The sequence below is a fragment of the Emys orbicularis genome, chromosome 8, assembly GCF_028017835.1.
Source record: "Emys orbicularis isolate rEmyOrb1 chromosome 8, rEmyOrb1.hap1, whole genome shotgun sequence".
NCBI classification, from domain to species: domain Eukaryota; kingdom Metazoa; phylum Chordata; order Testudines; family Emydidae; genus Emys; species Emys orbicularis.
The window spans coordinates 46,925,013-46,950,918 of record NC_088690.1 but is presented as its reverse complement, the minus strand read 5'-3'; the positions used below and the strand labels follow the sequence as shown (position 1 = coordinate 46,950,918).

Here is a 25,906-nt window from a genome sequence, read left to right as displayed (position 1 = left end):
TTGAAAGAAATCTGAAGAGTCCTCAAAATAGAGTTAAGAAAAGCAGCTAGGATTATCCAATATTCACAGGTAAGTTTCCTGAGAGGAAGCTTTGAGGGGTAACAGGGCTGTACCAGTGACCCGGAGACACCAGTTTTGAACAAGGTGTATGCCCAGGAAGGTGCAGTTCGTGACAACCTGTAAAGTGGGATCAGAGGGTAATGCCTTGTAGAATGTGGTGTTGGAGAGCTGCCTAGCAGCCTCTTGTTCATATTCCGACCTATTCATGATGACAACAGCACCTCTTTTGTCAGCCTTTGTTTCTGATGTCAGAGCTGTTTCTGAGGCTGTGGATGGCACTGAGTTCTGCATCTGTGTTCTGAGGTTATGGGGCAAGTGATGCTGCTTTTCCACAATTTCAGCCCGTGCACGTTGGCGGAAGCACTCTATGTAGAAGTCCAGTCTGTTGTTTCGACCTTCAGGAGGAGTCCACCCAGAATCCTTTTTGTAGTGTTGGTAGGAACGTCTCTGTGGGTTAGTATGCTGTTCAGAGGTGTGTTGGAAATATTCCTTGAGTCAGAGACGTAGAAAATAGGATTCTAGGTCACCATAGAACTGTATCATGTTCGTGGGGGTGGAGGGGCAGAAGGAGAGGCCCTGAGATAGGACAGATTCTTCTGCTGGGCTAAGAGTATAGCTGGATAGATCAGCTATCCAACACCACATTCTACAAGGCATTACCCTCTGATCCCATTGAGGGTTACCAAAAGAAACTATACCATCTGCTCAAGAAACTCCCTGAAAAAGCACAAGAGCAAATCTGCACAGCCACACCCCTAGAACCCCGACCAGGGGTATTCTGTCTGCTACCCAAGATCCATAAACCTGGAAATCCTGGACGCCCCATCATCTCAGGCATTGGCACCCTGACAGCAGGATTGTTTGGCTATGTAGACTCTCTCCTCAGGCCCTACGCTACCAGTACTCCTAGCTATCTTCGAGACACCACTGACTTCCTGAGGAAACTGCAATCCATTGGTGATCGTCCTGAAAACACCATTCTAGCCACTATGGATGTAGAAGCCCTCTACACCAACATTCCACACAAAGATGGACTACAAGCTGTCAGGAACAGTATCCCTGATAATGTCACGGCAAACCTGGTGTCTTTGTCCTCACCCATAACTATTTCACATTTGGGGACAAAGTATACCTTCAAATCAGCGGCACTGCTATGGGTACCCGCATGGCCCCACAGTATGCCAACATTTTTATGGCTGACTTAGAACAACGCTTCCTCAGCTCTCGTCCCCTAACGCCCCTACTCTACTTGTGCTACATTGATGACATCTTCATCATCTGGACCCATGGAAAAGAAGCCCTTGAGGAATTCCACCATGATTTTAACAATTTCCACCCCACCATCAACCACAGCCTGGACCAGTCCACACAAGAGATCCACTTCCTGGACACTACAGTGCTAAGAAGCGGTGGTCACATAAACACCACCCTACACCAGAAACCTACTGACCACTATACTTACCTACATGCCTCCAGCTTTCATCCTGACCAAATCATACGATCCATTGTCTACAGCCAAGCTCTACGATACAATCGCATTTTCCCCAACCCCTCAGACAGAGACAAACACCTACAAGATCTCTGTCAAGTGTTCTTACAACTACAATACCCACCTACTGAAGTGAAGAAACAGATTGACAGAGCCAGAAGAGTACCCAGAAGTCACCTACTACAGGACAGGCCCAACAAAGAAAGTAAAAAAACGCCACTAGCCGTCACCTTCAGCCCCCAACTAAACCTCTCCTGCACATCATCAAGGATCTACAACCTATCCTGAAGGACTATCCATCACTCTCACAGATCTTGGGAGACAGGCTAGTCCTTGCTTACAGACAGCCCCCAAACCTGAAGCAAACACTCACCAGCAACCACACACCACACAACAAAAACACTAACCCAGGAACCTATCCTTGCAACAAAGCCTGTTGCCAACTCTGTCCACATATCTATTCAGGGGACACCATCACAGGACCTAATCACATCAGCCACACTATCAGAGGCTCGTTCACCTGCACATCTACCAATGTGATATATGCCATCATGTGCCAGCAATGCCCCTCTGCCATGTACATTGGCCAAACCGGACAATCTCTACGTAAAGAATAAATGGACACAAATCAGACGTCAAGAATTATAACATTCAAAAACCAGTTGGAGAACACTCGAGTCTCCCTGATCACTCAATTACAGACCTAAAAGTCACAATATTACAACAAAAAAACTTCAAAAACAGACTCCAACGAGAGACTGCTGAATTGGAATTAATTTGCGAACTTGACACCATTAAATTAGGCTTGAATAAAGACTGGGAGTGGATGGGTCATTAAACAAAGTAAAACTATTTCCCCATGTTTATTTTTTCCCCCTTACAGTTCCTCATACCTTCTTGTCAACTGCTGGAAATGGGCCATTTTGATTACCACTACAAAAAGTTTTTTTCCCTCTCCTGCTGGTAATAGGTCACCTTAACTTATCACTCTCGTTACAGTGTGTATGGTAATACCCATTTTTTCATGTTCTCTGTGTGTGTATATATATATATATATATATCTTCCTACTGTATTTTCCACTGCATGCATCCAATGAAGTGGGTTTTAGCCCACAAAAGCTTATGCTCAAATAAATTTGTTAATCTATAAGGTGCCACAGGTACTCCTGTTCCTTTTGTGGATACAGACTAACAAGGCTGCTACTCTGAAACTTGAATATAAATGTTAGTCAAGTTTGAGAAAATTAATGTTTCATAGCCTGTTAATTAGGAAAATCTAACTATGTAAAATATTGTGAGAATGATTCAAATAGTTGCCGTTAATAGTAGGCTATGTTCAATGTAAGCTTTTACAGTAGCCCTTATGGAGACTATAGAGAGAAAATTACTCGAATAGATAGTTACTGTGCTGATGAGCTGGCATCATGGTTAATGGGGCCAACCATGAAGCCTACCAACAGCATGTATATAGAGAGCAAATGGAATTGTGAGCAAGATCAATTTGGGTTTTATATTTGTTGTAATAAAAACATTATATGTAGCTTTTTCTTTATAAACATGCTTGAAGTGGGATTTGAATATGATAGTGTCCTGTGTGTGATACGATCAGTCGTGCATTGGTATTCTATTGAACTCCAATGCTGCTTAAATGTTCTTGAAGTTGCTAATGAAAGAGACTACAAAAGCAGATGATATGGGCAGGGAAGATTAGAAAAGTTAGTGCTATCCTTAATGAAAAAAATAATCTTCGTGAACATAGAGCTTTTGACTATGCCTTTCCCATTCTGAGAACTCAAAGTGCCATGAGCTTCTCTGAAATATACAATTTCTGTAAAATCTGAGAAATTCTTGGTCTCTTTTCAACCCAAGTTTTTTCTAGGAAATCCTAAAATGTGCCACTTCATTAAGGCTAGGGGAAAATAAATTGCACCGGAATCTTACATAAAAGTCACACTCTGAATTAAATGATATAAAGAAAACCAAATCTAGAATCACGTGCAACCATTGAAATGATCATAATGAGATTTATTTTAATTTGTCAATAAAAACAATATTGTCAAAGGTGTCATTTATTAAAGAAAAAATGAAGCAGACACAGAAGTCTATTTTCCCTTTGATGTAAGCAAGCACAATAAATAAGTTTCTCATAGACATGAAGAGAAAATTTCACTACTTAATGGAATTTATACACTAAAAAATGGAAACACTTAAGTCCACATTCTATCCTTCTCACCACCTATTTGAACTTCAAGGTGACTACTTGGTGCACAAATGTGTTATAAAGATGCATTACAGACGTATGAAAAAAACTGAGGGCCCAATGGTTTTTATATTTTAATGTTACTACTGCACAAACACTCCTGCAGCCAAAATGTTGCTATTTAGTTATAGAACTATTATCATTTATCCATTCAAGTGAGCAGAACTGTATGCAAAGGTCTGAAACAAGAAGAAAGAAAAGATACCTTTTTGAGAGAAAGCAAAGATGAGGAATACATTTCACTTAGCTGTTGGTATGTAATAATTGCTAGTGATTAATCAGGATATCAACCCAACATATTATTTAAAAAAGGAGGGAAGCAAAAAGTTAGCACATTAAAAAAGCAAATGGGTTTTAATGGGTCTTGCTAGTTACTCTGAAAGTCCCAGCATCTGGTTTTTGATAGCATGTGAGCTCCCTCTAGTGGGCCTAGAGTAATACTTTTAAACAGTTGTATGCTTTAGTTTTACAGACTTGTCTGTAATAAATAGTTCTCCTGGTTTTGCATAACTTTCTGAGATTTGTGTTCCTTACACAGCTATAGGCATTCATATTAGTGAATTATAAATATTGAGAGGTAAAGGAATTTTGGGTGCAAATAAAATGAAATTCATCTCCTACATAAAGACAGTAATTAGGATTTGTGCTGCAGAAGTTCAGGGGCACCGGGGAACTAAAATCTACCACTCCCAACTGTTGCCAGGGCAGGAACCCATAGTGCAGCTTCCTCCTCCCACCCCAGCCTAGCAGCGACATATTGTCCCTGCCCACTTACTTAATTGTTCATTGGGTGTCTCCCTTCTAGTCAGCACCAGGACAACGTCCAACAGAGGGGCAGCATGGAGACCCCATTATATGGCACTCAAGGTGTACCTTCTATTGCTGCCTCCAATCTGCATGTGGCCTCACCACTTGAGTGGTGCAAAGGACCTTGCACAAACCTTCCTGAACTCAATGAATCTCACTGGGAGTAAATTCCTTATGACTGAACATTTTGCTTGCATTTTGTTTTTTCTACAGAAGTTTTTTGTTTCTTGGTGATTCAAATCATCATAAAGAGTCTTTTTTAGCTATAGCTGAGTTTTCAGACTGTGTTCAGGTCTTTTTATCTGAGAATCCTCCATTGTGTGCGTGTTCCTTAAAAAAAAAAAAAAAAAAAAAAGGTGCTGCTGTTATAGTTATGCTGGAAGGTGTTAATGGTTGTCAAAAGGCCTTTTGATCTATAGACAATCACAGATCTTTGGGTGTCCTAAACACCCTCCTAAAACACCCTTTTATGTAGTGATATCTGGAAACAATAGTAGGGTACCACCCATGACAGTAGGCTGCATGGAGAAGCCTGAGAAGTGGTAAGCCAGTTTGCCTGTGACTGTTTTCAAACACTGGGACTATGGGATTGTTTGGCAAGCTCTGTGAATGTTAGGGGAGGAGAAATCCAGCAGACAAGAAAGAGCAGTAGTGAATGTGGTCCAGTCATATCTGCACTGAGAACAGGAAATGTTAGGTCATTGGTTGTATTGGGGACAATTTCCTTTTACATTTTGATGTATTTTCATGTATTCTATGCAATTTTTTCCTCACTGTAGATTTTTCTGGTGTGTCTGTGTGTGTGTTTTAACCTCTGTGAATCATTGTATGGGAAGGATTTTGTTTGTTTTACTGTGGATTTTTTTTGGGGGGGGGGGGAGGATTGAAGAATGTCAGACCTCTTATGCTTGTTTTTTAAAATCTTTAAATGTAGCAGCCTCTATATTGTTTTGTTGCCAGTACCGATAAAGAGCATGTGACTTAGAGAGTCAAAAAGTAAATAAAAACTCTTGAGCAAGAGAAATAATCTAGTGGTTTGAGTATGAACCTGGCAATCAGGAGCTTCTGAATTCAAGGGGTAAAATTTTCAAAACACCCAAGTCCCATTTTCAAAAGTAACATAGGCACTTAAGATCCTATAGCTCTTTGAAATCAATAGTAGTTACAGTCCGCAATGCTGTACAATAGGATTTACTCTCCCCAGTACTTTTGAAATTTGACCCTGAGTCTTCATGTCTGTTCCCTCAGAAGAGAAGGCTACAAGCAGGTTAGAAACAAACAAAAAGTGTCTAAATAGAGCAAAGTCCAGAACTCACAGAGAAGGTCCCTTTCGACTTTGTGACAGTGGCTGCACAGCTAGAACTAGTAGCCCCTAGCAGTTTAGTTTGCTTCCTTTTATATATTCTACAGAGCCTAGTGAGCTCTGTTTCCTCAATCTGCTAATTCTTTTCTACTTGCACATGTGCCCATACTGATGACCCCAAGCATACAAATATCATGAGTTGGGCCTCAACAAATCATAAGATGTTAAAAATAATAAATTTGAGGTATTTTATTTGCCTTCTAGGTTTTTGAGCCTTTAGGGTTCATGTTTTCCAGTCTTCTCCATAACCATGAGGGCTAGAAACTTCACAAAAAGTGAAAACTGCTCTTCTCATGTAATCCTATAACTCCAGGAGATCAGGCTTTAAGGGCAACACCAAATATGAGATTTGAAATGAAATTCCAAGAGCTAGCAACACTGGGAGCTCTGCCTGGAGCCTCCGGGGTTTTCTAGCCCTTCTTATTTCATTCTCATTGTGCTCAGGAATATCATACTGGAATAAATGCAAACCACTTCCCCTTATTGTTCATAGTCTGGGTTATACTTTGTAGAGAAGTTATTTTCCTGGACACAGGTTAGGAGGCATTGTAAGAAGCTGTAGGGAAGGGAATGTGTGCGTATTGATTGACCTGAAGAAAAGTGTCATGACAGACAAAAATCTGGGACAGAAAACAAAATGATTGAAGGATGAAGAGGGTGTGATATGGATTTCTGGAATTTAGTTATTCACCAGTTCTCTGTGAACACAAATAGTCTCAGTATTGGAGGGAGTGGGAAGGTTGGGACTCAGATTGAAGAAGAAGAGGTGTGGCGAAGCTAAGGGAGGGGATTTGGAAAATTGGGTCAGTGGAAAGCAGGAAGTTGATGTCAGACAGTGATGGGAAGTAGTAGCAGGTATGGAGATTAGAGCTGCAGAAGTAGAGGTCTTGGGAGTTGGGGGTATCTTTATGCTTTTTTCCTCTGGTGGTGGGAGAGCTGGCCTGGGGGAGCTGTGGTTGAGGGAGAGAAGACAGTAGGTGGGGTCGCTTATGTTGAAATCAAAGCAATTATCTCTGTTCCCACTCTCCATACTATGCATCTACTGTCCCTTTTATGTATTGAAAGATAATTATCCCCAGTATCTAGATATTTATTGTTTCACATTTGATTGATAATTTTGGTTTGCTTAGGGATATGTACCAAGTTTTTCCCATTCTATTAAAAATCAGGTTAGTCTGATGGTGTCCAGTTTGTACGTTGTACATTGGCCAAATCGGACAGTCTCTATGCAAAAGAATAAATGGACACAAATCAGATGTCAAGAATTATAACATTCAAAAACCAGTTGGAGAACACTTCAATCTCCCTGGACACTCAATAACAGACTTAAAAGTGGCAATTCTTCAACAAAAAAACTTCAAAAACAGACTCCAACGAGAAACTGCAGAACTGGAATTAATTTGCAAACTGGACACCATCAAATTCGGCCTGAATAAAGACTGAGAGTGGATGGGTCACTACAAAAACTAATTTCCCCATGCTCATAGACTCATAGACTCATAGACTTTAAGGTCAGAAGGGACCAATATGGTCATCTAGTCTGACCTCCCGCATGATGCAGGCCACAAAAGCTGACCCACCCACAACAGAATATTCCAGCCTGCGAGCCCTGCCCTATGCTGCGGAGGAAGGCGAAAAACCTCCAGGGCCTCTGCCAATCTACCCTGGAGGAAAATTCCTTCCCGACCCCAAATATGGCGATCAGCAGTACCCCGAGCATACAGGCAAGATTCTACAGCCGGATCCTCATTTTACCCGCGATGGCACGTTAATGCCTAATTGACTAAAATCACGTTATCCCTTCAAACCATTCCCTCCATAAACTTATCAAGCCTAATCTTGAAGTCAGAAAGGTCTTTCGCCTCCACCGTTTCCCTCGGAAGGCTGTTCCAAAATTTCACCCCTCTGACGGTTAGAAACCTTCTTCTAATTTCAAGCCTAAACTTCCCCACGGCCAGTTTATATCCATTCGTTCTCGTGTCCACATTACTACTGAGCTGAAATAATTCCTCTCCCTCCTTGGTATTAATCCCTTTGATATATTTAAAGATAGCAATCATATCCCCCCTCAGCCTTCTTTTGGTTAGGCTAAACAAACCGAGCTCCTCGAGTCTCCTTTCATAGGAAAGGTTTTCCATTCCTCGGATCATCCTAGTGGCCCTTCTCTGTACCCGTTCCAGTTTGAGTTCATCCTTTTTAAACATAGGAGACCAGAACTGCACACAGTACTCCAAATGAGGTCTCACCAGCGCCTTGTATAACGGAAGCAGCACCTCCCTGTCCCTACTAGAAATACCTCGCCTGACGCATCCCAAAATCGCATTAGCTTTTTTCACAGCCACGTCACATTGCCGACTCATAGTCATCCTACGATCAACCAGGACTCCGAGGTCCTTCTCCTCCTCCGTCACTTCCAACCTATGCGTCCCTAACTTATAACTAAAATTCTTATTAGTCATCCCTAAATGCATCACCTTACACTTCTCACTATTAAATCTCATCCTATTATTTTTACTCCAATTTACAAGGTCATCCAAGTCTCCCTGCAGAATATCCCTATCCTCCTCTGAATTGGCAATACCTCCCAACTTTGTGTCATCCGCAAACTTTATCAGCCCACTCCTACATTCGGTTCCGAGGTCAGTAACGAATAGATTGAATAAAATCGGACCCAAAACCGAACCTTGAGGAACCCCACTGGTGACCTCCGTCCAACCCGACAGTTCACCTTTCAGTGCTACCCGTTGCAGTCTCCCCTTTAACCAGTTTTTTATCCACCTCTGGAATTTAATATCGATCCCCATCTTTTCCAATTTAACCAATAATTCCTCGTGCGGGACAGTATCAAACGCTTTACTAAAATCGAGGTAAATTAGATCCACCGCATTTCCTTTATCTAGAAGGTCTGTTACTTTCTCAAAGAAGGAGATCAAGTTGGTTTGGCACGATCTGCCTTTCGTAAACCCATGTTGTAATTTGTCCCAATTGCCATTCACCTCAAGGTCCTCAACTACTTTTTCCTTCAAAATTTTTTCCAAGACCTTGCATACTACAGAAGTTAAACTAACAGGTCTGTAGTTACCCGGGTCACTTTTTTTCCCCTTCTTAAAAATAGGAACCACATTAGCTATTTTCCAGTCCATCGGTACCACCCCCGAGTTTACAGATTTATTAAAAATTATCGCCAAGGGGCTTGCAATTTCTCGCGCCAGCTCCTTCAATATTCTAGGATGGAGATCATCCGGTCCGCCCGATTTAGTCCCATTTAGCTGGTCAAGCTTGGCTTCCACCTCTGATACTGTAATGTCAATCGCCCCTCCTTTATTCCCCTCTGTCCCGCTCCCTCTATTCCTAAACCCTTCATTAGCCTTATTAAATACTGACGCAAAATATTCATTTAGATATTGTGCCATGCCTAGATTATCCTTAATCTCCACTCCATTTACATGCTTCAGCGGTCCCACTTCCTCTTTCTTTGTTTTCTTCCTATTTATATGGCTATAAAACCTCTTACTATTGGATTTAATTCCCCTCGCGAGGTCCAACTCTACACGGCTTTTAGCCTTTCTCACCGCATCCCTACATGCTCTGACCTCAATAAGGTAGGTTTCCTTACCGATCTGCCCCCTCTTCCATTCTTTGTACGCTTTCTGTTTTTTCTTAATTGCCCCTTTGAGACGCCCGCTCATCCAGCTAGGTCTAATTCTCCTGCCTACTAACCGTTTCCCCTTTCTCGGGATGCAGGCCTCGGACAGCTCGTGCAACTTCAGCTTGAAATAATCCCAGGCCTCATCTGCCTTTAGCTCTCTAAGTATGTTAGCCCAATCCATTTCCCTAAGTAGTTGCCTTAATTTATAAAAGTTGGCCTTTTTGAAATCGTAAACCTTAGTCACAGTTTTATTTCTGTTAATCCTTCCATTTAGTTTAAACCGAATTAGCTCATGGTCACTCGAGCCAAGGTTGTCCCCTACTATCATTTCCTCAACTAGGTCCTCACTACTCACCAGCACCAAATCTAAAATGGCATCCCCCCTCGTCGGTTCAGCTACTACTTGCTGAAGGAATTCATCTGCTAGCACGTCTAGGAACATCTGAGCCCTATTATTGTTACTAGCATTTGTTCCCCAATCTATGTCTGGGAAGTTAAAGTCCCCCATGATCACACAGCTCTTATTAGTTTTTACTTCCTTAAAAACATTAAATAGTTCTCTGTCCGCATCCAGGCTAGATCCCGGCGGTCTATAGCACACCCCAAGCAGTATCTCAGGGGAGGCTCTAGTAGTTCTTTTACCCAGTGTAATCATTGCCCAGACAGACTCTGTCTTATCCATGCTAATTTCCCCCCCCACTGTTACTTACACCTTCTTGTCAACTGTTTGAAATGGGCCACCCTGATTACATTGGCCTCATTACCACTACAAAAGTGATTTTTCCTCCTGTTGAAAATAGCCCACTTCCACTTTAATTGAATTGTCTTGTTAGCATTGACCCCCCACTTGGTAAGGCAACTCCCATCTTTTCATGTACTGTGTATATATACCTGCCTACTGTATTTTCCACTCCATGCACCTGATGAAGTGGGTTTTAGCCCACAAAAGCTTATGCCCAAATAATTTTTTTAGTCTGTAAAATGCCACAAATACTCCTCGTTGTTTTTGCTGATACAGTCTAACACGGCTACCACTCTGAAACCTTTCAGTTGTCCATGATCTTTCTAAACAACTCTGTGTGGTGATTACGATCAAGAAGCTGCACTTGCTCGCTCTCAAATCTCATTCTTCCTTTTGTTAACATTATTTTTGGGTATTTACCATCTATTTTAATAATTATTATTCTCATTTACTTAATTTCTAGATTGTGAAACTCCACCTCCTAGAAGAACTAAGGAAATACTTACAGGAACCTGGGACAAGGCATCCTATCCACATGGTACTTCAGCAATTTACAACTGTCGACCTGGGTACATAAAACTTGGTCGTGTTACATTTGAGTGTACAAATGGTGTGTGGAAACATCTCCACCCATACGTGGAATGTAGAAGTAAGTATCTTTGAAAAAAGTGCATATGTTCAACTGAAATACTTTCAGTCATTTTCCCTTTTTCTTCAGGTCAACATTTAGGGCGACATCACAAAGTCCTCACTTGGGCAATGATGCTCATTAACTTCAATTGGAGTTTTGTTTGTAATAAATCCAAGATTTGGCCCCTAAACTTTAGTGAGAAAGAGAAAATTCTATTAAAAATCTTTTTTATTACTACAATGATTTACAATACAGACACCAAAGGTACAGATAGACGATTTAGCAAAGCAGTTTTTTTTTAACAGTTGTTCAAGATAAACATAGCTACTTCATAGTAAGAAATAACTAGAACTGAGCAAAATTCAGAATTTCCATCCTATGGGAAATTCTTACATTTGAACATTTGTTTTTGTCATAAATTAGGATGAAAAGTTGAAATTGTGAAATGTTTCACAGAATGGACATTAAAAAAAAATTGGTTCTGAAAGGTCAAAACATTTTATTTCAACAGTTTTGATTGAAATGAAACATTTTCAATCGATTCTATTCAAATTGCATTTTACCAAAGCGATGCATTGCCTCATGGGAACTGATGTTCAGGAGCCTTGATACCTCCATTTTTTCCATATAGGCTCCCTGACCAGACCACAGCACTTATTATCTACTGAGAATCATGTGACCTCCATATTGCAAAATGCATATCAATCAGAGAGAAATCCACATTGCATTATGGGAGATATAGTGCTCCAGGGAACATGGCCTGCAGGAGAGAAGCGGGACTCAAACAACTACATCTCCCATTATATAATGAATTCATAGAAATGCATTTGTTTTATTGACCTGATTCAAAACTAAATGTTCTGGGTCAGTTCAAGAAATTGAAACATTCTAATTCAGGTTGAAGTGACCCACAATGAAATATTTCATTTAAATTTTCCTAGTGGAAAATCGAAAATGTTTGGAAAGATCAAGATTTTTTTTCCCCAAAGAAAATATCAATTTTGCAGAAACTGCATTATCCATCACAAGGTCATTCAGACAGAAAATTCCTGACCAGCTCTATGAATAATTATGTCAGATTAACATCTACTGTAATTTTGAATTAAAAAGTAAACTTCCCATAAATTTTACCATATGTTCTTTCAAGGCTGATGTTGTAGATATCATATAATCATTTAAAAGAGATTATGTTTGTAAAGCTCATTGAAGAAGCAAAGCAGTCTGAATAAAGACTAGCTCTCTGAAGGTCATTAAATAGTGCTTGTTCCAAGAATGAACATGGCCAGCACTTTTAGGAAGGGGTCCCACGATTCCTTTCCTTTTGATTACATGCTCAAGTGACTACTTCTCTCTTCACTTGGCCTTCCTTTAAATCTGGAATCAGATCTCTTCTCTGAGTCGTCCAAATATGCTTCTTTCCCAGATAGTCTACATCTCCAATCAAAATATCCTACATGTAGCAAAGTTAATTTGACATTAAGAGAAAATCATAGATGCTAGGACCAGAAGGGATCATTATGATCCTCTGGTATGACCTCCTCCATAACCCAAGCCAAAGAACACAACCCAATAATTTCTGCATCAAGACCATAATTTCTGTTTAAGATATAACATTGATTTAAAGATTGCAAGTGATGAAGAATCCACCCTGTCCTAGGTAAACTGATCCAATGGTTAATTACCCTCATTTAATTCTTTTTTCCTATTTCTAGTTTGAATGTACTTAGCTTCAACTTCCAAACATTTGATTTTGTTATGCCTTCTTCTCTTAGTTTAAAAAGTGGTTTATTATTGGAAATCACTGTCCCAGTGAAGACACTTATAGACCACAATCAAATCTTCATTTAATCTTCTCTTTGATAAACTTAAATAGATTGAGCCTCTTTAGTTTCTCAGTCAGGCATGTTTTCCAGACCTCTAATCATTCTTGTTGCTCTTTTCTGAGCTCTTTGCAATTTACCAACATCGTTTTTGAAGTGTGAACACCAAAACTGGACACAGTATTCTAATAATAAACAGTAAAGAAATCGGAGGTGAAAAATTATGCAGAATAGCTACAGAACTAGAGTAAATGGTTCAGAAACTTAGCCAGTGAGGCCCTGCTCTTAAATATGAAATAAAGGGTGATGTGAGCTTAATCCCATTCCCTCCCTCCTTTTTTCCAGGAACAAACCAAAGACACTCTTTTACTATAGGCTTTTTGCCCTTCCTTTTGGGACGTGCACTCTATGAAGGATCTCTCTTCTATGTACAAATCAATTGCTTCTGTGGCTGCTTCCACAGATGTCTCCCACCTGCAGCTCTCTCCTGCTTAGAGCAGACATCAGAGAAATGTTCTTGAGCAAATAGATCTATTAACTGGTCATAAGTTTCTGCCCCTTTACTTTTTGTCATTTTTTTTCCAAATAATCTACCATTTTATGAACATATTCCCTGTGACTTAACTTGTCAACCTTTTAAAGGTTTATAAACTTTGTGGTATGCCTCTGGTGCAATTTGAAACCTTTTTGACAGACAATTTTAAAATGTCATACTTCATACTCTTATTTACATCCATATAATTAAACACCTTCAGAGTTTTACGATTCAGTTTGGAGAGTAAGATGGTCATTCTCCAGTCATCAGAGTTATGTACACTGCAGATCCTTTCAAAGGTGGCTAAATATTCTTCAGTGCAATCAGTCTCCCTGTAACTAGCACACAGTTTGTCCCAGCTGTGTGATCCCTGGTGAGGATTACACGTGGGCTAAAGGATCTGCTTTTGTAAGTCTAGTATGCTCAGAGCGTGCTGCCTGCCATCTCTTTTTCTTGCCTCTCCTCCTTTTCTTTGACCTCTGCTTCTTGGGCTTCAAAAAATTTGTCTTCCAGCTCCAGTGCTCTCTGGTGTGTGGCTTCCACTGCATCCCGTTTATCTTTGGCTCCCCACAGATGGTTCCTTCTCTACTTTTGCCACCTCCTAGATGGCCAACTCCAACTTCATAGCTGTTTCATTGAGAGCTATACCTATGCATAACTTACCTTGTTCCACGAGTGAAAATCTCAATTTCTCAGTGATTTTTCCCTTCATCTAATTCATGAGCTTCACACTGCTGCTCCAACTATTGCTTATGTAGTTTGGAGTATGTTTCTTGTCTACTCATTTTATACTGCACTCTATTTCCTTACCTGAAATAAACAGAAAATAGCAATCCATAACCTTTTTCTTCATTTTTCATCTTCTCACGTGTGACTCTCTCAGTATGTAAGCAAACTGGGTGTAGATCCTGCCTTATTACTCCACTGTGGTGCTTCCCAGGGGTAGGGTTGTGAGGCACCTCACTACCACCTCCCGTTAACTGTGCCTATCAGGGTGCAGCTTCCTGACACCACTAGCCACAGGCAGAACGAGCACTCTTCTCTCAGCCTATGCAGGCTGCGCTGTTCCTCTTCAGGTTAGTGATAGGCATACACCAACCCCCAAGTCCTTCAAGCATCTGCCTGTAGCATCCAGGCCAAATCCACTGGACACTCCCAGAACTCCCAGATCCTCTATTCCAAAAGGAACAGACCACAGCTTACCAGTTGTACCACAGAATACAGTTCTGCTTAACACACAACACTTAAGTTTGTTCATAGAGAAAGCATTTTTAAGTTTATTTAACAAAAAACAGAGTTTCAAATGATAGCAAGCTGAAATATTGGAAACAAAGAGTTACAGCTAAAACAGAATCATAACACACATAATAGAGCCCAGACGTAACGAACATGATACTCTTCTGTCTAGTGATCTTTACATCACCCAAAGTTCTTCTCCCAGGATTAAAAAACTTGTCTGTGTGTGATCCTTATTTCATTAAGCAAACCCTCTGTTATCTTACATCCTAGATGAAGAATGTAGAGTTAGTCTCTGTACCTACAGTTGTAGTCCAAAAATCCATGATTTCCTGCTGTAAATTCCCCCCTCTGAAGATTTCATAATCCCATCATTATCATTTAGCTCAGACTGTAAATGGGCATTCATTGTGAACTATACAATTCTCTATTTACTTACAGACTGCTAGATAAACATTTTCTGCCTGAAATAAACTTGTTTTTCAACTTCTGGTGACTGACTCCAACTCACAGGCCATAAGAACATAATTTTCTCTCTGTGTGTGTGTGTGTGTGTGTGTGTGTGTGTGTGTGTATAAACCCCTTACATATTATCCATACATACATTTTGCAGTGATCATGATGACCATTGTGACACAAGCTTTCAGTAGAGACCTTACATGACACTCTTGTGCAAACTAGTAGGTAGATACCAGACCAAGGGGGATCCCTGTAATCCTTATGTACAGCGATGCCCTCTGCCAGATGGCACCAAGAGGTCCCTGGGTCACACACCCTTCTATCTTAAGAAGTCCTTGGACTCCAGTTTGAAGGGTAACCATTCACCTGGGGTCCAAGCCTGTCACTGTAGGAGTGTATTTAACTTCTCCAGAACCAGAGTGCCATCTCTCAGACAGGTATCGTTTCATGAAAAATGTTTTTCATATAACTCAAGCTCCTCACTGCTATAATCTGGGAATTTATGACCAGGTATTAAAAAACTTCATTAGCATGCTGGAATTTACCATATCCCTCCGTTAAAAGGTCAATGCATAATTATAGTTCTGTCTCCATGTATCACCTATGTAACAAGCTGTACATGTAATTTACTTGATTGACTTAATAATGCGTTTATTTTCCTCCTAATTTACATGTATGCATATTGAAGCATTTCTAAAGAGCCTTTACCTCTTTGAAAGAATCCTTTTGAAAGTGTGCAAGGAAAAGTTTTAAATATCAGGTCAATAAACCTTGTGCCTTAAAAAAATATTAACAAACTGGGACTTTTCATTGTGTATTTGAATCTGATCGTAGGTCTGACAAAGCATCCACTTTTAGAGCAGAGGCCTTTAGAGTATTAACAAATATTTTATAGAGTCAGATTCTTTGCTGTTTGTCACTCAGAAAGCAAAAATTTGGATAGTCCCAGTATTTAATTCGCCAGCATTATGGTTCAGTTTTCAAAAGTGCTCAGCATTCAGCTACCACTGAAATCAATGGTAAAACTCCCATTGACTTTAATAGGAGAGAATTAAGCTAATTCCGAAAGCTTTTGAAAATTCCACCCCATATAGCAAATACAATTCCTATCTGACAGTCAAAGTTACCTCCCTTTACAGCACTGTAGAAGGTTTATAAACACATTTCCCTTTTTTTCCACCCCCCCAGACAAGCCCTGTGGCCATCCTGGAGATATTCAGTTTGGTTCCTTTGAACTTACTGCTGGAACAGAGTTTGTATTTGGTGCTCGCGTTGAGTACAAATGTGATGAAGGGTAATGTTTTTTTGTTATTCAGTATACTGGTAGCACTAGAGCAGGTCAATATTGGGTGTAAAAGCTAATGGAATAAGGTGTCTAGTTATGGCTTTGCGATTTTTTTATTTAAGTCTGACAGATTTACATTCTGTTAATATTTTTAGATTTCTATAGTTAGAAGTGGTTAATGATGAAACCTTCATTACATTAAAAGCACTTTGGGTTTCCATAAGACTATTTAACATAACTCTTTAATCTTGTACCTTCAAATGTACTTCTGTAGCAGAGTCAGCCAAACTTTGTCCTCCTGAGGACCACACCTAATTTGCTTAGACTGACTGCAGCTGATCTCATATTTAATATGGAGATCCAGGACTCAGAAACTAATGAACTGATGAAGCTTTGTTATGGGGCTTAGTGGGTCATATCAGAGGCCTGATTTTCAGAGGTCAGCACTTATGAAAATCAGGCCCCGACCTACAAGCCAAACATTAATCTTTCCTGTTCTATAGTAATTGCAGAGATTTTTTTTTTCAAATAACGACTTTGTGGTAGACTCAGTAACTACATTCATCATGTGCTTTCACGACTAACTATAGCTCTCTAGAAAGAGCTTTAGTAAATTGAATAAAAAATCTTGTATATAGTAAGATATACTCCATTACAGTCTGGCTGTTTTGCACTGCTCTGGCAATGCAAAGCATCCATAAATTTGGCTTAATCTGCCATTTTCACCAGGTTTATGCCTCCTTTGTACTTGAGGGTACCAGTGAACTGGGCTTAGAAGTTGCAATTCTCCCTAATGTTGTGAGACCACAGTGAATTACAATGGCTTCTATACAGAGGGCTGAGCCAGAGTTTAGCATTAGCAGATCTCTGTAATAAAGAAGCTTCAATGAAGCTTTACTTCTGCCACTTAACATTTTGCTACTGTGAGCAATAGGAAGTTTAACAAAATGGAGAAGGAGCCCAGTAGAGACAGTATTGTTTCCTTCTCCAGGCGAATATTTTGGGTTAGTTTATGTATTAGAACAGGGGAAACTATTTATATTGTTTTAACTGTAATAGCATCACATAACCTGTTAACACATAATGCGGCTGTATTTTAGAGTTTTATATTTTGGTTACAATTTTTTTGGTAAGTTATCAGATGCTCAGCCAAAGAAATTTCCGTGAGTGTCAGGCAGATGGATGGAGCAATGAACTCCCCCACTGTGAAGGTAAATGGAGTCTACAACATAATCTTTTTTTCAAACTGATTTTTATTTAATATTTGCCTGCCTAAAAACTGTTTAGGACCTGACTGTGATATCTTTGCTCACATTGATTAGTACCTTTCTCTAGAGCCCTCTGTGGGACTATTTAAATTCCGCTCCCGCCCTGCCCTGCAGTACCTACTCCCACCCTCTCTTGAATTATTTCTGGCATTTTTATCCTGCTCCAAACCAAAAAAAATCTTAGATCCCCACAAATCCCACAAGAGAGGGGAGGGAGATAAACACATATAGGAAAGAGAAGCTCAAACAAAATAAATAGCAATTTCCCAAATAGGCTACTCTTGGTAAACTGACAAGAAATGTAGTGTTTTCCTCCAAATTTCCACAGTCTGTTTTTTTTTTTTTTTTTTTGCCCACCCAATCCCACCCACAACAAATACATTTTACTTTTTCCCACTATTATGGCAGTGTGTCCTGCAGGACCCGCAGGATCCCAGTCTGGCTGCAGGGCTCTACCTTACTCCACATGTAGTCCTATTGGTTTCAGTAGTATTACTCATTCAGCGTGACCAAGGATGTCACAATCTGTCCTTTAATGTTATTCTTAGATAATCTCCTTCTTAATTTTGTTCTGTAAAGCTTTAATATTTATGGGGAAAGTGTTCCATCATACAATGAATCCATATACCCCCGTACAGTATTTGTGTTATGATGTGAATGTGACTTTGGCCAGTAAGAATTGTTATTATTTATATTTCTTTAGTGCCAAATTTTTAAGGGTTTCTCACCAAAGGAAAAACATGACTGCCCGTGAATGTGTGCACTAATCCTGCATGATTAAAAATTTATAAATCTTTATAGATTTGTTTGAGGAACCCTGAAATAGGACGCAAAATCAAAGACTGGGCAGATGACTGATATACTGGAGAAAGTTGGGAAAAGAAAGAGATGGAGGCAAAACTCTGGTCTCAGATACACACATACTCTCCCATTAATGTCTATGCAAACATCCAAGGGTGGAATTTGGCCCCATCTAACGGCTTCCTTTGTAATAAGGAATATTTGATCACATATATTTATTCTTTTTCTTCGGTTAGTGCAGTTATGGGAAATTAGAGATATGGCATGGGCCAAACTTTCTGCTGAGATAAATTGTGCTCACTTATACCAGTGATGAATGTAGTCCAATATCTTTATCAAGGATTTTGAGCTAATAACTGTGAACTGATGGATATGTTTTGGTCAGTCTGCAGTTCTCTACAGTTTTCCAACTGACTAGTCTGTGAGCAGATGTAGTCTTGGCATAAGCAAGAGCAACTAACGTTGACTTTTAGCAGGGCTTGGGCTGTGAGTGCCACTGGACATATTAGTTGGGCCCCCATCTATCACTCAAGGCAATTCTAGGTGAACACTCTGTCTGCAACCAGGACGAATGCACAGCCGAGTGAGGAGACTCCATGTACCAACTTTCTCTGGTGTCTCTCAGTCTGACTTTATACCATATTAGTCACTGTGGTATCTGAGTATGTGATAAAGCCGAATTTTGCATTTACTATGTAGTTTACTTATAGTACTTTTTCAATTGTTCTGTATTTTAATGTTTATCATAAAATCGTAGGACTGGGAGGGACCTCAAGAGGTCATTGAGTCCAGTCCCATGCACTCATGGCAGGACTAAGTGTTATCTAGACCATCCCTTAAGGTGCTTGTTCAGCCTGCTCTTAAAAATCTCCAATGATGGAGATTCCACAACCTCCCTAGGCAATTTATTCCAATGCTTAACTACCCTGACAGTTAGGAAGATTTTTCCAATGTTCAACCTAAATTGCCCTTGCTGTAATTTAAGTCTATTGCTTCTTGTCCTATCCTCAGAGATTAAAGAGAATGATTTACCTCCCTCCTCCTTGTAACAACCTTTTACATACTTGAAAACTGTTAGCATGTCCCCTCTCAGTCTTCTCTTCTCCAGACTAAACCAACCCATTTTTTTTTTTCAATCTTCCCTCCTAGGTCATGTTTTCTAGACCTCTAATAATTTTTGTTGCTCTTCTCTGGACTTTCTCCAGTTTGTCCACATCACCCAGAACTGGACACAATACTCCAGTTGAGGCCTAATTAGCGTGGAGTAGAGAGGAAGTATTACTTCTTGTGTCTTTGCTTACAACACTCCTGCTAATACATCCCAGAATTAATTCTTTTTTTGCAACAGTGTTTAGCTTATTTTTAATGCTGACCATTTTGTTTTACAATATAGTTACAGAGTAGGCCTTAAATTATAGCTTTATTTTTACAGTGAGCAAGTGTTTACCAGTAAATGCACCAGAAAATGGAAACATCCTTGTAACTGGTGTATATGAGGCAGACCAAGAATTTTCCTTTGGCCAAGTTGTACAGTTTGAATGTAATAAAGACTATAAACTTTCTGGATCTAAAGAAATACATTGCTCAGCTGATGGACATTGGAATGCTGCTGTACCTACATGCATAGGTGAGAAGAAAATTATCTTTTAGTTTAGTGAAATTTCTCTTTAGCCAAAGTGATTTCGAAGGTACCGTTGAAGCTCTTATCATGGCAATTACAGATTCCTAGAAATTGATTATTCTATAGGAGAGTTATGGAACGAGCAAAATATTTCCAGTGACAATAATTACAGTACTTAACTGATGTATTCATTTCCATTGCATGATATGTGTAAAGGAAGTAAAATAATCTAGGGAAATAGAAAATTTAGTCATAATAGAGTCTTCTAGACATTCCCCAATCTTCACTGAAAAGCTAACACTGATGATACATAAGACATTATACATGAGTGAATAAATGGAACAAAAAAGTCTTTACAGCTGAAAATATTCATTAATTCTTTGCATATTCTAATACTATCTATCCTGTTGACAGTAGATCAACTAGATTGTTGGCTTTATGGAGCCAAAACTGGTAGAAAGGAATGAGATTAATTATATTCCTTCCTGTATATCAAACAGAATTGTAGCCTAATTTCCACTCAAGTCCACCTGACTTGTTACACTGTTGTGTTGCATTGAGATTGCATGTTCTTCAGGGCAGAAACTGTGGCTTTGTTTGTTTTGTAAGGCATATAGCACATTTTAGGAACTTAGAAATAACATCATCATATTCTACATGAAATGTATCAGGGATGTGCCTATTTCTTTTCCTTGTAGCATGGACTTGGAAAGCGCCACTTTACATCTTTCCACCTCCTTGGATGCTGAGATATCAGGGGATGTTCCATTCCCTCATTTTTTAATTGGGTGGCTCAATGTCCCACCACAGACAGGAGGGAGTGGCATTCTTCAGTATCTAAAATACTAGTTTTTCACTTCTCCTGAAATAATACTGCTTAATACAGAGCACTCCTGTCATATTTTATTTCTAGGTCCTTCCCATGCATTGAGAAGAGCTGATCTCTGTGAGCACACCTGATTGTAGGCTATATCAGTTGCTTTTAATTTTTACCCATTCAACCTGCAACTGAACTAGGAGCAAACAGCCAGGTTCTGAAGTAAAATTAATCAGCCAGAGTGTTTTTTGTTAATTATATGGTTTTACTAATGAAGTGCATTAATCTTTCCCCTGTGTTGAGTGTGACACATACAGGATAACTCCATATGTCATATTTTTTTAACTGCTAACTTGTCACATGCACATGTTATTGTTACCTAGTCTTTAAAATTAACAGACTAACCTGCAAATAGAGTTTGAGTCTATATGACATTTGATATTTAATATCAAAACCAAGTATGCTTCCACTTTATTGGTATTCTTAAAGTATTTAAAACTGAAACAATCATGGTGGATCGTGCTTTATTGAAATTGGCATGGCCAGATATATCACTTATTTGATACTTAATTTGTTTTGTAAACAGAGATCATAGTATGGGATTGATTTACCAATGTACTTGCACCAGGCATACTTGCTTCTGAAAAGATTTCTTAACATAATATTTCCATTTAATATTGAACCCAGTGAGTTTTCAGAGTCAGGAAATTGTTTATATATTAACTGATTATGAAGTGTTTATTTAGGAAATGTATGACAGGTGACAAGCACATTAATCGCTTATTCACACTGTTGGGCTAACTTTTGCAGCTCTGGCATCCCCCTACTTATAATTCAAATGTGGAAGACTGGTATTACATATGTTAGTTGTTTAAAGCTGCTGCTAGAGTGCTGCTACTTCTATGCCACTGAGCTGACTTTGTCTTCTGTATATTTACCCCAAATTGCAAATATGTCTTCAAAATCCAAAGAAAGATTCATGAAATCTATCCCAGGGTCTAGATGGGCTTTTATATTTTATACACAGACTTAAATTCTATGATGAAACACAGATTTACTATTTCCTGATTAACATAATTTTAAAACAGCCATGTCAAAATGAAATTTTGTATTTATTTTCTAGGGGGTGTTTTCTTAGTCAGGCATCACAACTGTTTTTGTTTTGTTTTGTTTTTTGTTTCTTTTGTCCTTAGAGGTAACCTGCGAATCACCAAGAATTAATAATGGAAATTTAATGACTCCAAACAGAGTTTACAGGGAGAATGAACGATTGCAGTTTACTTGTAATCCTGGATATACATTCGGTGAAAGATCTGATGCAGATTGTACAGAATATGGATGGCGTCCAAAACCATTTTGTAAAGGTCTGCTTTTGTCCATTTTATACTGTGTGTGTTCTGTTACTTTTATCTAGCTAGCCAGCTATGGTCCTGGTCCACAACTAATGCTCCAAGGTACTACAGTAATACAAGTACATAATTATTATATATGCTGTATCCTGGAAAGCAGTGACTCTGTAAAGAATGTAGGGGTCATAGTGGAAAAACAACTGAACTGTGATGCTATTGTAAAAAGGGTCAATGCAATCCTTGTGTAATGTATAAACAGAGGAGTAGTGAATAGAAGTAGGGAGGTGTTTTTTACCTCTGCAAAAGGCATTGGTGAGACCACTACTGGGATTACTGCATCCAGTTCTGGTGTCCACATTTTAGAAAGGATGTTGAAAAAATGGAAAGGAAGTAGAAAGGTGACACAAAAAATTATTTGAGGTCTTGAAAAAATGCCTTACAGTGAGAACTGAAGGAGTTTATTCTGCTTAGTTTATTTTTAGAGCATGGTATCTTGCCCTCAATCTGTTGAGCATTCTTACTCCATTGTAAAACAATGAAGTGCCTGCCTGCCAACCAATGTAGCCTGCTGCAAACAGAGGGGACACGTACATCTGACCTGACCAGCTCCAGTCTAAAGGGTCCCCTCCCCAACAACACAGTGCTACAGAAACACTCCGTACAGAAAGAAAAATGCAAAAGGAGCCACTGAAACCACATGAGATTCCTGATTGCTCTTGGGTTCAAAAATGAATATACTGTCACCTTACAGGGGTCAATATCTCCTGATTTCAGTAGCAACAGTTATAGACTCTAACGTCCTACCAGCCAATGAAAGCTGGACACATTTTCCATTGCAGCTTGTCAACACCTTGTTTGGTTTAGCCAATGGGATCATTTAAGAGGATGATGTGAGGATCTCTGGATTTGTTAATAATTAATCAATGAGAAGATTCTAGGCTTGGTGGGGATTGTTGACACGGGGGCAATGGTAAGGGGAAGCTATATAATTGGAAGGAGCTTTCTGACACATGTCTGTGCTATGTTCTGCAGTGCTTGGAATCTAAAGATTAAAAGTACACATGGGGAAAAGAGACACTGTGTGCATGTTGTGAATAAGAGAACACGCAAATGGGCCAGACAATGCGGCACATCAGGTAGCTGAACAAACACCCTTTGACAGGGGCCTTAAAAATATATCTTCAGAAAGAGTTAGCAGGCTGGATGGGAGATGGGTGGACTGTAAGGAGTGATATTTCACCATTAGGGTTGCAACCCTCACCATCTCCTGGGATACTAAGACACCGTTGGGCCTTCATCTTGATCCTGAAAGATGTCCTGATGAGACTGGGAAAGAGAGATGGACACAGAAGACATCACCACCTTCACCATCTCCAGCTAAATCCTGAATACCACGTGGGATGTGCAACTTTGGTTCCTGTTGTCCTTTCCTCCCTTTTGTCCGCTTCCACCCCTGCCTTATTCTCTTTTCTATCTCTCTTTTTGCCTTCCGTTTAGTAAAAGTCTGGCCTACCTGTACGGGACTGTTTATTTTGCAACACTACTGTGAGCTTGTGTCAGAAAGGCAGCTGAAAGCAATGTCCTAAATAGCCCGATGCTGGTTCAAGTTTGCCAGGTCTCTAAGTGCCCGATAAGGGGGTTTGCTGTGCTTGTGTTTCTCCAGCAGTGAAGCTGCAAGTAGAAGTCAGCACTAGAGACCAGAAGCTGCATTGTCTATTTTTGCTATTCCTTTCTCTCCTTTTTGGCGTGTGTTTGTCTTGTTTCATCTTAAAGGAAGCAGGATCAGACTTTAACAACAACAGCAGTAAGCTCAAGCCCATCTCAACTAATTTCTCTTTTCCCCATAAAGACCAGTTATTATCATCGTTAATACTGTCTAAAAGACGGTCAAAGAGAGGGGTTTCCTTCTAAAATCTCCCTATAGCTAAGGGGAAAGGGAATAAGGGGTATTGTTAAAATAAAGCCTTACTTGCAACTTTATGTTTCAAATGCTTTAACTTTTTCCTTCTTTTCCTATGTCTTTAAAAGGTTAACATGATTTTAATGGTGTGTTTGCCATGGGACTAAGCAGGCCCAGGGCACTGTACTCAAACCACTGAACCATGTTTGTGTTGTACCATTACGGTGTCATGTTAACACCTTGGACTCTCTGGGCCCACTTATTCCATCCAACCAAACACAACAGGGGTGCAGTGTGGAATGAACTGCCAGAAGGGATTAGACAAATCCAGTGTGATCACCTTTAGGTCTCACTGCAAGGCTTCATTTTTTGGTAAAGTTTTTCCACAATATTCAGAATGACACTTATAACAACAACTGACCCCTTCTCACCCCCAAAATAAAATAAACTACCCCAAGAAAATACTCTGATCTCTAACGGTGGGTAAAGAGCTGTAGACTTCATCAAGTTCATAGGAATCTCACCATGCCAATTTTATGTAGATAATGTTCAAATATGACAGTGCTAGTAAAGCTAGTAAAAAAAAGAGAGATACAAATAATTTTAATTGAAGGGGGGACTTACAGCCTAAAGTCCATTTTACAGTTGCTAAACTTGTTCATCTGTTTTTGTTTAGAAATTAGATGTGATCCTCCAACAGTGACTAATGGAGCCTACCACCCCAAAAAGAAAGTGTTCAGAGAATTGGAAGTAATCAGAGTAGACTGTAATCAAGGATTTCACTTTGAAACGGACAATAGGGACAGGAGAGCAGAATGCACAAAGAATGGCTGGTTACCTGTTCCAAGATGTATCTGTAAGTTACTTTTATTTTAACATGTTTTTAAAATATCAAAGCCTGAACAATTATACAATGATTATATAATTTCTGCAGTTGAGAATGTAAACAGAAATGAAACAGGTATACTTTCAGGGTTTTTCCTTTTACAGAGTTTAAGAACATAAGAATGGCCATACTGGGTCAGACCAAAGGTCCATCTAACACAGTATCCTGTCTTCCGACAGTGGCCAATGCCAGGTGCCCCAAAGGCAGGGCCGCCCAGAGGATTCAGGGGGCGTGGGGCAAAGCAATTTCAGGGGCCCCTTCCATAAAAAAAAAGTTGCAATACTATAGAATACTATATTCTCAGGGGGCCCCTGCGGGGCCCGGGGCAAATTGCCCCACTTGCCCCCCCCCCCCGGGCGGCCCTGCCCAGAGGGCATGAACAGAGCAGGTAATCATCAAGTGATCCATGCCCTGTTGCCTATTCCCAGCTTCTGGCAAACAGAGGCTAGGGACACCATCCCTGCCCATCCTGGCTAATAGCCATTGATGGACCTATCCTCCATGAACTTATCTAGTTCCTTTTTGAACCCTGTTACAACCTTGGCCTTCACTACATCCTCTGGCAAAGAGTTCCACAGGTTGACTGTGCGGTGTGTGAAGAAATACTTCCTTTTGTTCATTTTAAGCCTGCTGCCTTTTAATTTCATTTGGTGACCCCAATTCTTGTGTTATGAGAAGGAGTAAATAACACTTATTTACTTTCCTTATTTACTTTGCTGGACTTGATTAAAGCACCTGTGAAAATAAGATGATATGGTATAAGTTAATGGAGCTGTAAATAACTATACAACTAACGTATACACCATGATTTATTTGACAAAATGTGCTAGACTCCACCCTTCTACAGGGAAGATTTGTAGCTATGTGTTTTATCTATCCAAATGATACCATTACTGTATGAATGGTATAAAAGAAAAAAAACCTATTG

At 39.7% G+C, this 25,906-nt stretch overlaps 1 protein-coding gene across 1 annotated transcript in view; it reads left to right on the top strand.

Moving 5' to 3' along the window:
• Window positions 1-2,881: 2,881 nt before the first annotated feature.
• The window catches only part of CFH (complement factor H), a 135,762-nt gene continuing 112,737 nt past the window's right edge, over window positions 2,882-25,906 (top strand). Inside the window, exons 1-7 of the mRNA XM_065409917.1 lie at window positions 2,882-3,035; window positions 10,834-11,019; window positions 16,240-16,345; window positions 17,471-17,547; window positions 19,838-20,032; window positions 22,037-22,207; window positions 24,769-24,948. Coding sequence (XP_065265989.1) covers window positions 2,882-3,035; window positions 10,834-11,019; window positions 16,240-16,345; window positions 17,471-17,547; window positions 19,838-20,032; window positions 22,037-22,207; window positions 24,769-24,948 — 1,069 coding nt within the window. The remainder of the gene's footprint in view (window positions 3,036-10,833; window positions 11,020-16,239; window positions 16,346-17,470; window positions 17,548-19,837; window positions 20,033-22,036; window positions 22,208-24,768; window positions 24,949-25,906) is intronic.